The 13,354-nt window shown below is 32.7% G+C and overlaps 1 protein-coding gene across 1 annotated transcript; it reads left to right on the top strand.

Moving 5' to 3' along the window:
• Window positions 1–7,686: 7,686 nt before the first annotated feature.
• Window positions 7,687–13,345, top strand: LOC112708182 (uncharacterized). Its single transcript, XM_025760350.3, has 13 exons — window positions 7,687–8,342; window positions 8,863–9,007; window positions 9,099–9,235; window positions 9,388–9,589; window positions 9,690–9,928; window positions 10,022–10,133; window positions 10,217–10,358; window positions 10,437–10,579; window positions 10,680–10,846; window positions 10,948–11,241; window positions 11,337–11,392; window positions 11,499–11,713; window positions 12,043–13,345. Exons 1-13 carry the CDS (start codon window positions 8,112–8,114, stop codon window positions 13,215–13,217), a joined length of 3,258 nt encoding a protein of 1,085 aa, XP_025616135.1. The 5' UTR covers window positions 7,687–8,111; the 3' UTR covers window positions 13,218–13,345.
• Window positions 13,346–13,354: the final 9 nt, after the last annotated feature.

A 13,354-nucleotide genomic window follows, 5' to 3' on the forward strand; every position in this document is an offset into this window, starting at 1 on the left:
GAGACAAAATTTTAAATTTTATGAGAATTTAAAGGAGCTGCGGACAAAATAACGAGATTTGACTTTGTAGTGACAACGATAAATTTCGAAGAAAAAAGAAGATAAAGAAAATTCTAATATAAAAGTAGAGAAAGGCAAAATCTTTTTACGAAAGTTACGCTAATACCCTAATACTTTTATGATTGTGTGTATTTGTGATTGGATTCTATATTCTGTAATTGTTCTCTAATTTATGTTTGCCTTGTATTGTTTGTGTCTATAATTGATTCTGTTTTATAATTGAGTTTTGATGGTGATTCGTGTTACATTGGGCCGCAGGTCGAGTTGATTTGATTTGAGCCAAAGACCGTGATTAGAAAGACCAACGATAGACTTTGGTTAAAATGGTTTCTTAATAAGCGGTGAAATATATGAAATGTCAATTTGCTTGAAATTTTTATAAGAAAAATATGAGTTTTAAATTTGGATAATAAACTTAATTCCTAATTCCGACCCAACTAAGAACTCCCCAATTCTTACTTCCTATCTCCACCCTCTTTCAGCTACAGATGTGAAAGCTTAGTGTGAAACTACAACAGCATAGAAGATTGAGTTTACGAGTTAAATTCTTAAATTTTATTTTTTCCTCGTCGTTTATTGTTTTAGCTTTTAGAGGAGTAGGATTTATTTTTCAGAATATTAGAATAAGTCTATGTATATATTACTATGTGAATATATATATATATATATATATATATATATATATAATTAAAGGAATAAAGATAAGTAGCACTCGAACTTTTAGTACGATCATGAGGTGCTAAAAGTTAGGGTGTTACATCCAGCGCTTTTTTACTTTTTCTTCTTCAATCCTTGTTTCTTATTATTTTTGTTATCAATAACACAAAATTGAACTATACAAAAAAAAAATTGTTTGCAAAAAAAAAAAATCATCTTTTCTTTTTTCATTCTTTTATAGTTTTATTATAGTATTAGGGTAATAGTATCCTCTCTAAAAAAGATATATAAATTATCATTTTTTGATGAGAAATTACCATACTTTTTTTTCAATCTCCTCTCACAATAAATAATTAATTTTTCAATTTAGATCAAAATCTAACCAATTTTTATTACATCCATTTAAATAAAAATTTTACCTTAATTTTGATTATCCCTATTTTAACAGAAAATAACAACAAAAATTTTTTTTCTCTCTTTTTTCTCATTCTTTCATAATTATTATATTTTTTTTATTTGAGTTGTCAATGAATGGATAATGACATAAGATAGAATATGGAATCATATATTTAGTTTAATTATTCAAATTGATAAGCATTCATATATTCTAATGATGTCTCTAGTAGTTCCTTATAAATGTATGATGCCATTGTTCTTTTTCCTATTAGGTATTTAGTATAGCCACTTCTTTTGTCTTTTGCATTTTTTATTTTTATTTTTATTTTTTTATTTTCAAAATGTATTTCCGTAATACGTGTTTAGGAGAATATTTTTAATATTTTAAATAAAATTAAAAAATAAAATGATAATTTTATCGTATCTAAATTTTTAAATATTAAAAAAATTACACTATATCAATCTTAAAGGTAAGTAAAACTAAAAATTCATCTAAAAAATAATAATATTAAAATAAAGGCACTCAAAATTTATTGGACCAAGTTAAGACGGTAAAAATTTTAATAATACTTTCTAAACTTAGTAAAAAAATATATCTAGCATTAATTTTAAAATTATCTAATTTTTATTGGACAAAATTATTATTTTATTTTTTAATTTTTTATTTGTCAAGGACTAATTCGTCGTTGATCTGAGCTCCATTTAAAGGTTTGTCGCTGGCCAATAGGTTGCTACATGTACAAGGGGGAATTTGAACTCCGACACTTGTTTAAGCGGACGAGTGAGCTGACCACTTGACCAACCCAAATTAGTTTTTTATCTTTTAACTTTAAAATACCAAAAATACCCTTGAGCGGGTATTAGTTTGTATCTCTTTTCCTTTTTTTTTTTCCTTTTTGCACTTTGGGCCTGAATATCAGCTTTCTTCACCGTTGCTTTTGTTCCTGAATAACCCATTCAACCCCATACTTTTCTGAAATAATAATCTACATTGTTTTTGTTATAAAGGGCTTCAAATTTCTTTTATTTCCTCCCTCATACATTATGCTTTATTGTTATCATAAAAAATAATAGTAATAGTTTTGTAAAAATAGTAAAGTAACTATCAATAAAAAAATTACAAATTAAATAGAGAAAGATCAATTTTAACAAAGTGAAAAAAAAAAGGTAAGATCATCTATAATCAACTTGGTTTATTGTTTTTCTATATAATAATTATAATACATATAAAACAAAACCTACGTCTCTTAAAAATATAACCTCTAAAAAATTATAAATGAATGATATTTATCATTTCTTGAACTAATTTTTAAGATGAGTTCAACTTACTTAATTAGTTCATTAATATGAATAATTGTAATAATATATATTGCGAGCAAAATAAACAAATTTGACAAAAATCTATTTTAACGAGTAGCAACTTCTAACTACTACTACTACAACCTTTATTATTATTATTATTATTATTATTATTATTATTATTATTATTATTATTATTATTATTATTATTATTATTATAGAGAAAGTATACTGTTTCAGTTATAGTTCGTTGGTATTATTATTATTATTATTATTATTATTATTATTATTATTATTATTATTATTATTATGTGCAAGAAATTCTGATGGTTAAAGGAACATGAGTGATCTTAATGCTGAAAACGATAATGAAATTTTGACAATTACAAGCATTCATGGTTTAGAATGATAATATATTGTGTGGTAGTTCTTATCTAAAGTTTGGGGTACTTTACATCTTATTTTTCTGAACATTAGTTTTTAAGTATTATTTTAGTTTTGACACATACCAATGCATTCATTGGGTCCATATATATCTTATTCGTTATCATATGGATTTAATTATTTAATATGTATTTTAAAAACACATTAAGATTATTATTTGTAAAATTTTTAATTTTAATAAATATAAATTAACGTAGTAAAAATTTCAGTCTTATACTTTTTTATAATTTTTTTAATTAATAACTTTAGTACATGTTCTTAAAATACATATTAGTTAAAATTCTAGCAAGAGGATGAAAAATAATTAATGATACTTCTATATTTGTGGTTACAGAATAAGATCTCAAAAATTCTTATATAGCACCTACTAAGGCTTTTTTAGTGTTTTGCTAGGGTTTATTTTAACGCTTACTAAGGCTCTTTAATCTGATAAATTTAAACTGGGATCTGATCCAGTTTTGAGCACTTGATCATTGCATTAAGACACTGCAGTATGGACGATAAGAGGGAAAATACTGACTGAAGGAACCAGAATGCAGAAGACCGCCGTGGAGGGGTGGTGTTTTTTGGAGAAGAAGACATCATAGAAGGGGTTTAGGCCTGTGCCAATAGCCTAACAGGCAGACTTTTCGCTAATAGACAATTCACAACTGGCACCATGGAGAATGCGTTAACAGTGATCTGGGGTAAGTCGAAAGGATTCAGAGTTACTGAAATAAAACCTAATGTCTTTCAATTTTTCTTTGATATGGAAGAAGAACTACTGAGAATTGAAAAAGGCTCTCCTTGCCTATTTAAGAATTTTGTTTTGCACGTTAGAAGATGGAATGTCCAGGAGGAGGATGCTGACAATGTAATATTTGAATTTTCAGTTTGGGTACAATTGTGGGGGATCCTGAAAAAAGTTAAAAACATTGGAAGTTGGGAGAAAATAGGAGAAAGCTTGAGGAAAGTGCCTGATTTAGGTTTTTTGAGGTTAGGGGAAAGGAAAACAAAATCCTCAAGGCTAGGGTTGATATTTGTGGTGAGAAAGAAGTAAAAGATAGCTTGCTAATTGTTGGTCCTGATAAGAAGGCTATCGAAATAGGTCTCAGGTATGAAAGGCTAGGCACCGTGTGCACTTAACTTAGGCCACGAGGTCAAAAATTATTCACAATGGTTAGAAGATTCTGCTACCGGTCATATTCAGGAAAACAAAATTGGAGACTGGATGAAGTCTGATCAAGTGGGGAGAAGAATTGCAGATAATGAAAGGGGATTCCATAATAAACCAAACTCAGCAAGGTTAATGCTGCCTTACCCAAAGAAGAAACCACCCCCAGCTTGGCTGATGAAAGGCTTTTCAAAGCTTAGCATGTTAGAACAGAGGACACAAACTAAGAACCCAACAAGCAGTAACACAGAGGCCAGTGCAGAGGATTCAACTGAAAGTACCGATGGTTCTTGGATACCTACAAATGAATCTACATCCCCGATGATTTTGAGCGAAATTCTGATAGCTCAGATTGATGCTAATGGAAATACCAATATTGCTACTATAGCTGCTAAAAAAGGGAAAACCCCATAAGCTAAAGCAAATGGTAAGGGAAGGAGCTAACTACATCAAACAAGCTAGCGAGAAAAGGAGGAGTGTAGGTAAAGAAAATAATGAGTAGCAGAAAAAACTTTGCCTTGGTATTAATCAGATTTTGGATGATCAGGTGGAGGGTGCCAATCTTCAATTGACACCCAAGAAGATATGAAGCTACTCTGCTGAAACTGTCAGAGTTTGAAAATACCCCTGACAGTCCATCATTTGAAAGGGATGTCAAGATCCCACTTCCCCGAGCTTGGTTTCTTCTCTGAAACTAAGAACCAGGCTTGTAATGTGGAGCAAAAATTAGGGGCAGCTGGTTTTAGTAATTGGTTTATCGTTGACCCTGATGGTGTGGCGGGAGGAATGGCGTTGGCTTGGAGGGAAGGGGTGACAGTGCAGGTTGTGCAATCGGACTAATTCTTTATTGCGACAAGAATTACTGATCATGATCTTAATGAGAGCTGGGGTTTGATAGGGGTGCACTTAAACACCAATGAGCAGGTGCACTCATTGAAATTCTCTCAATTACAACTGATTATCCAACAATTCGGAGGAAAGGTTGTAGTCACCGGAGACTTTAATGCCATCAGTTCACAAGCTGAGAGATTGGGAGGTATTGCTAAATCGACATCTTCCATCACTGTATTTCGCAAATTTATTGATGATGGAACTCTTGTGGACATAGGGATGGTAGGGAGACCTTTCACTTGGTCAAATAGGCGCCACAGAGATGACTTGGTACAGGAAAGATTGGATAGGGCCCTCGCCGGGACTGATTGGCTGTCGATGTACGCTAATTCACTGGTCCTTAGGCTCTCGGAGTTGGGTTCAGACCATGTCCCTCTTTTGATTGACTCTAACCTGAGACTAGAAAACTCTAAGAGATGATTCATGTTCCAAGAGAGATGGTGCTCAAAACCTGAAGTGCGACAGATTATTTGTGATACTTGGAAAGAAGAAATCTCAGGCTCCCCAATGTTCATTCTGGCCCAAAAGTTAAAAAGATGTAGACACGATATTGTTCAATGGCAACGGGAGGAAAAGCACAACTCTAAAAAACAGATTGAGCAACTAAGCCATCAGATTGAAGAGCTGAGATCAGCGGGCGTGTATCGTGGAGAGGAGCTGCTGGAACTAGAGCGAAAATTGAAAATAGCTTACCATGATGAAGAGATGTATTGGAAGGCAAAATTCAGGGTTAAATGATTTCAAAAAGGGGATCGCAACACTCAATTTTTCCAAAAAAATATTCAGAAATAGGATGAGAAGGAACAGAATTTGAAAATTAGAGAGTGTAAATGGTGAAACAGCAACTACAAATTCAGAAGTTGCAGGAGTAGCTGAGGAATATTTTAAGAAGATCTTCTCTTCCACATGCCAAACCGAACCAGATCTTTATTTCACCGACTTTGAGCCTAAGGTTACAACTTCCATGAACCGTAGGTTGCAAAGACCGGTTACTATAGAAGAAGTTAAGAAAGCTACTTTCAGTGTGCATCCCCAAAGTACCCTGGGAGAAGATGGTATGACAGCCAAGTTCTTCCAGTATTATTGGGACATCATTAGTAGAGAATTTATTATTAGTTAATAACTATTTTTTAGTCTATTTTTTTATAAAATTAGTTTTTAATTTAGTGATAAATTTACGATTATCATTTGATCACTAAAATTTTTTTCAATTGATTAGGAATCAGTGTATTTGTCTCATTAATTTACGACTTAAAATTAGCTAGAAAAATACTAGTTGCTAGATAGGAACTAGTTAATATTATATATCCATGTCGTTTTATGATTCACGTTCAATCAAGTTAATAATAAGACTTAAAATAATGTTAGTTATAACTAATTTTTGTTATGTTAGACCAATTCAATTGAATTTAATTAATAAAAAGACTTAAATGTATAGTATTATTCTATTTTTATAGTAATTAATCAATTTTATTTTTGTAGTGATAAAATATCATAATTTTTTTTGTTTTTTATGGCCAAAACAGAATAAAATAGCATAGATATAATGTAATGATGGTAGCTGCTACTTGCAATTTTGCATTGTGGCAGATTGAAGTTCACCTAGATATGTCAATGGGATGGGGTGGGGGCGGGGAATGCCTCCCTGCTCCTCATTCCTGTCCCCAGAATTAATCCCCGTTTCCGCTTCATTTTCTGCCATGGGAGAATAATTGTCTCAATTTTTGTTTTCTGCGTTTTTTGCATTACCCACGGCCTCATTCTCCATCTCTATGTGTTTAACATTCATATGGAAATTATAATAAAAAATATAAAAAAATAAAAAAACAAGTTACAAAATATTATTACAAACACATAAACATATCTTATCCAAGATTATAAGTCCAGAAATATAACATAGCAAATCATAGTGTATAAAATAAAATCTTGAACAATAGGGTTAGAATTTTTTAATGAGTAAAATTACTAAAAAAATCTCTATATTAAAAATAAAGTAAGGGTTATTAAGTAAGTTAAAAAATTCGAAAAATTATTGGGGATGGGACGGGATCCCCACTCGGGTACCGGCGCCTGTCTCGGAAGAATTTTACTCCTCATCCCATCCCCACGAAAAAAATTTCCCACCATTAGAACCCTATTCGAAACGGTTTTCGCGGGAATCCCTGTCTGTTCGAAATTTTTGACACTCCTAAATTCACCCATTTTTTTTAAATTAAAAACAATTATTATCATTAATTAGTTTGAACTCTCTGTCTGGTTTGAAGCTCTAAATCTAATTAAATAGCCAAATGTGAATGATTGTGTCTAGTGTGTGCGGCAATGATTAGATTTATTTATTTTACATTTGTATTTATTTATGGCCAATAAGAAAGAGCAATAATATAAGGTGATTGGATAACGTTTCTAAGGTTGTGGTTCGCAGCCATTTTGTTTTGATATGACAAATCATTCTCATGATTTTGTCACTCTCTCAAATAATGATAATAAGCAATAATATATCTATCTTCTCCACTTACCTTTTCAATTCCCTTTTTTATTGTCTTCTTATACAATTGAATTGGACCAACAACACTTTTTTCATTTTTCATTATTCATATTTTTTTTCCTTTCATTTTCTTAAGTCCATTCATGCCTATACATATATATGGTTTAATCCTTCATTATCCTGCATTTATGGTGCTAATTGCTTCTTTCAACTACCATTATTATAAACTAATTTATGAGAATTAGTTCCACAAAAACTACTAAATTAGTTTATAGTTTGACTAACATCTAAAGTAAGAAGAATTGAAGAAATGAAAAACAGAAAAAATTAAGAAATCCTGAACAAAGATACATATATAATTAAATGCAGGTTCTATGATTCTATAGATGACAAGAACTATATATATACCCGTGACAGTTTCTCTATCGTGTGATTGTTACACGTGGTTCTGTTATATTAATTACAACCTCAAAGGTCACGAAGTATAAAACAATTGTGTCACATTGTTCATTCACTACTTATCCTTATAATGCATTATTATTCATCCAATCAATGGCCACTAATACACAAATATATACATATAACGTTCATCACTTATCCTTGAAATAGAAACACCCTTCATTTATTTCAACACTTTTTCACTTCACAAATTCACCATAATGTTCACTTTTTCACTCCATTAATTTGAAGAATTCCTACTTTGTGTTAGTTTGAGTGTTCTCTGAGATGGGCCTGCATAAAGTGTTGAACTTGTGTATGGTACTATGTTTGGTTTGTTCATCACTACTGTGTTCAATAACCAAATGTGATGGTGGTGGTGGTTCAGATCATTTCTCTTTGAAGTTCTTGAAGGCACCTCATGCATTCTCTCATTTGAGCTCAGCAGCATTTTCATTTGAAGTTGTTCATTCTGGCAATGGTGGAACATGTTCATCAAACTGCAGCCTCAGTTGCAAGGTTTGTCTCTTTCTTTTTGTAGTAGTAACTCATTTTGTGGCCAAATTTGTTAGTGTTTGCATTATAGAAAAGATGGTAGAATTTCGTTTTAGATAGTACGAGAGTGGATCGAATCGTATAAAGGTACTTCTGTAGCTAAAAGTAGAGTGAGATCTTTCTATTAAGGTGAAAACTCAGATGCAGTTAACTTCATGTGAGGTTGATAATTGAGAGTCGTTAAATGATTTGACAGTTTTGACTAAATTATTATCTAACGACTCTCAACTATCAACTTCACATGAAGTTAACTGGACCTGAGTATTCACCTTCTATTAAAGGAGAAGAACCACTCTCCTTAAATACATCATCAAGCATACCCGTGCGAAAAATTCAGGTGTTGTTATTGCTGTATGATGAAGTGGACTAATTTGTTACATGTAAATTAGAACTAAAATGTTGGTTATTGCTTTTAATTTCTAACTTTCTATTATGGGATAATGCAAATTTGATGATTATGTATATATATATACCATGTATGCAGTTGGATGATGGGATTGCATCAGATTGTAAAAATGGAGAAAGAGTTACATACTCAAGCTTGAAGGATGGAAATCATACATTTGAAGTGTGCAACAATAATAATGGGGATCAAGGACTTGGATGTGTTACTTATAATTGGACTATTGGTGAAGAACCATTCTCTATCTTTATGCTTTTAATTTGTTCTGAATTTAATTTTACTTATCACTAATTTAATTTTTTATTTTCTTTTTTCAGATACAGTTCCTCCAACTGCATATATTACAACTTCAACAAATTTCACAAGTTCTTTAAATGTAACAGTGAATGTATCTTTCAGTGAACCTTGTATGGGTGGAGGAGGTTTTGGATGCAAGTCTGTGAATGCTTGCAATGTAAGTTAGTTGGTGGTTTCATTTCATGGTTAACTTTGATTAAAATTCCAATTGTTCTAATCAAAACAGGAACAAAGAATAATGAATAAGTGACATAGATTCTATGTTGAATAATGAATCTTTAACAAAGTGCTGTTATAATTGTTTTGCAGCTTCTTGTCTATGGTGCTGGCCAGGTTATACCATCTTCCCTTACAATTTTGAAACCAAACCTCATGTACTCTCTTCTTGTTAGTTTGAACTCGACTGCGCAATTCGGCCGCGCAATCCTTGTAATGGACAGAGATTTCTGCACAGACATGGCTGGTAACAGCTTTATAAGAAAGCAAAATTCAAGTGTCTATGTACATTTTGGTGAGTATTTATATATATATAGAGTTTATTAAACAAAAATGATAATTTTGAATGTCAAGAACTATAGTGAATCCTGCAAATTTTTTAACATGATCTACAGATAGAAGAAAGGTTTATGTGAACCTCAGGACTCATATACCAGAGAAGCTACTTCAACTTAACAGTGAAACAAGAACAGTTCAAGCAACTAATGACAATGACAAACTAAAAGTATATTTGTACTTCTCAGCACCAGTTCTTAATTCATCTTCAGAAATCATGAAATCTCTCAGCATTAGTCAGGGTTCACTTCTTCCAATCAGTGAAGAGAGTCTTGGAAACAGAAGATTCGGATACTCGGTTGGTTAAATATAGCTTTTGCTTAATCTAGTTTCATCTCTTCATAATTATACATTATATTCTGTTTTTTTCTTTGACATACTCTGATTTCAGGTTGGTAATATCTCCCATACTGCAATTATCTCAGTCGATTTCAATTCGGAGTCTATAATAAGCAGAGAAATGACTCAATTTTCTCCAACTTCACCAGTTACTTTCCTTTATGGTACATGTTATCCACCAAGAAAAAAACACTATCTAGAAATCTAGATTCATGTGCTAATGTTTCTTTCATGTGATTGAATTCAGATTCTAAGAGGCCTGCTGTGATGTTGAGTACATATAGCATGAGGACCAAAGAACACAATCTCCAAGTATTAGTTGAATTTGCAAAGCCTGTGTTTGGTTTCAACACCTCTTGTATATCAGTTTCTGGAGGCCTTGTAAAAAGGTATGCATTTTCTGTTCTCTATATTGCAAAGTTGATGATGGATCCTAATTAATCAAACTTTTTTTCATGTCTCTCTAGCTTCCATGAATTTAGAAGGAGCACATACATTGTTGAGTTACAAGCAGATGATGATTTAGTATATGTCAGTGTTCCTGAGAATGCGACTCGCGATGTAGCAGGAAATCAAAATCTACCTTCCAATGTTCTACAAGTTAGGCACTGTAAGATGACTGATTAATGATTACTACTAATCTTTTCTTTTAAAAATTGATGCTATCTATAATTTTTGTTAGACATTGATACAACTCATGAATGATGCAGACACTATGCCTGTGATTTCATCAGTGGTTTCTGCATTTACAACTGCTTCTTTCATCGCGACTGCGCTGGTGGCAGGGCTGCTTACTATCTCAACTGCAAGCCTTCAATCTGTTGGTACATTTACAAAGTCATCTTTCTTGATCGTTGATCCGGCGAGGAATCTCTTTGTAGGATACTTAACTACCTTGAAAATCCTACTTACTATTAGAAATTGTTTAGTTAACTTCAATATCTTTCAATATATTCTCAAATTTTGTAAATCATGCAGAGAATTTTGTGTCATATTCAAGTCTTTGCACTATCAAGATGGTTAACAGCCAAGTTACCGGTCGAATTCTATGAATTCGCGAGGCATATGCGATGGACTGTACCTTATTTTACAGTGCCATGGGAACCTGGACAACTGAACCTATTCACTATAGCCTCTGGTCCTTATGGAAGCTCTGATTCATCATTCACCAAAGCTTCAAAACCGATTCACCAAAGCTTTAATTTGAGCATTGCAGCTTCATCAGTGTATGGATCACCACTTACTTCTTTAGAGTACCAGCAATTTTTTGAGGTAAGACCAAGTTAACTTGTTCATCAAGCTACTGAAATTTATTAATGAAAATTGGTTAGTATCCTTTAATGAAAGACGAAAATGCATACCTGCAGAGCGAAAACATGAGGCCGGAAGCCGAATATATTTTGGATTCACAGCATTACAGTGGGTGAGTTTTATGGATGTTAATAGTCTATACATTATGTTACATATATATGCAATAATCAACTTTCAAATTGTTTTTTTTTTCCCTTTCCCTTTTATTTTGTTTATAGATGGACAGATTTTTATAGAAGCATGTTTTGGTTAGCTGTGATCTGTGGTGGTTTGCTGGTTCTGCATGCTCTTCTCCTCATGATCCTGAAATATGGGAAGAGAAACTCTGATAAGCCAAGGGCATATGGAGCACTTATATTTCCAAGATTTGAGATATTCCTTGTAGTTCTTGCACTACCTGCTATTTGCAAGGCCTCTTCTGATCTTATTAGTGGTAATCTTAATGTTATTTATTTGTCATTTAGAAACCTTAACTTGTGTTCTTAGGGTATTGTTTAGCAAATTGCATAGTTTGAAGTTTGAACAAAAAACAAGAGAGGTATAAGTTAATAAGGCAGAGAAAATTGAGATTTCACGTGAAATCGAAAAAGTAAACTAAATAACAGAATTATAACAAGATTTAAATGGTAAAATCATTTGACTTAGTAAAAATTTTGTAAAATCGGTTGATTTATTTAAAGTTGTAATATCTTTAAGAGATTCTAACTGTCATGATCAGGTCTAATTTTTGTCATTTGAATGTGTTATGTGTGGATTTTATAGGGGGAGGCCCTTCAGCAATGGCAGTTGGCGTTCTACTATTGGTTTGTGTGTCTATTGTGCTTCTATTTTTGTTCCTATTCCTCTCAATTGGTATCACATTTGGGAAACTACTTCAATACAAGGAAGTTCATCAAGAAGGTGAGGAATTTCATTGGTATCAAGAGCTTATTAGGGTAACTCTTGGTCCAGGTAAAAGAGGCCAATGGAGTTGGAAGGACCAACCAAAATCTCTTCATCTAATCATCTTTGGACCACTCTTTGAGGACCTAAGAGGCCCTCCAAAATACATGCTTTCCCAAATAACCGGCGGACGCTTTCCAAGCCTAGGCGACCGGATCATTGCCTCAGACGACGAAACAGAAGACGCCGAGGCGCCTTTCATCCAAAAGCTCTTTGGGATTCTCAGGATTTACTATGTGTTTCTTGAAACCATAAGGAGGGTCACCCTTGGAATAATGGCAGGTGCATTTGTGCTAAATGGAAGTTCCAAGACACCAATTATTGTTATTCTTTCAATGACATCATTTCAGCTATTCTTTATGCTGCTAAAGAAGCCATTCATAAAGAAAAAAGTTCAGCTAGTTGAGATAATCTCACTCTCATGTGAGTTTGCATTCTTTGTTACTTGCTTTGTGCTCTTGAAGATGGATATCTCATTGGGAATTGAGAAAAAGCTTGGGATCTTCATGATTATGTTGTTCCTAGTGGAGTATTGTGCTCAACTTGCAAATGAATGGTGTGCATTATATAGACAAACAAGGTTTCTTGACCCTCAAGAAAAGTCATTCTTCAAAGGATTGAAGATTGCTTCAATTGGTTTTCTTTTGTACTTCATGCCTCAAAAGGGCATCAAGATTTTGGAGAAGGAGTTGCCACAAAATGGACACGAAAATCGAGGAACCGGCGGCATTGTTTTCGGAGAGGGAGACAGATATAGAAGCTCTGATAGCATGAGTTCAGGTACACCTGATAGACCATGGCTTAAACAGTTGAGAGAATTTGCAAAATCTAGTTTTGGTAGAGAAAGAAGTGGAGCAATGAATGATCCTTCTACTAGTGGTACTAGTAGGTGGAGTGGTTTTTGGGGAACCAAAAAGAGTGGTAGTTCATCTGATTTCAAATCAAAACCTAGTTCATTGTACCAAGATTTGGAAGCCATTTTTGCATCCAAGTGAATTCAAGTTGTGACAAAAATTTGTGTCTAATTTAAGGACAAGTGTTATTTATGTGTAACAAAGTTTAGGTCATACAAACATACAAGATACAAAAATAGTAAAATCTATTATATTTTTTATTTAAAAAATGTTATTTA

Source organism: Arachis hypogaea, chromosome 8, assembly GCF_003086295.3.
Source record: "Arachis hypogaea cultivar Tifrunner chromosome 8, arahy.Tifrunner.gnm2.J5K5, whole genome shotgun sequence".
Classification (NCBI taxonomy): domain Eukaryota; kingdom Viridiplantae; phylum Streptophyta; class Magnoliopsida; order Fabales; family Fabaceae; genus Arachis; species Arachis hypogaea.

What these genes read in the sequence shown, in the direction of transcription:
- LOC112708182 (XM_025760350.3), top strand. Translation starts at nt 8,112, where the DNA reads ATGGGCCTGCATAAAGTGTTGAACTTGTGTATGGTACTATGTTTGGTT. An exon ending in ACAGAAGATTCGGATACTCG is followed by an intron (nt 9,929 to 10,021) that starts GTTGGTTAAATA and finishes CTCTGATTTCAG; the next exon opens with GTTGGTAATATCTCCCATAC. An exon ending in ACCAGTTACTTTCCTTTATG is followed by an intron (nt 10,134 to 10,216) that starts GTACATGTTATC and finishes GATTGAATTCAG; the next exon opens with ATTCTAAGAGGCCTGCTGTG.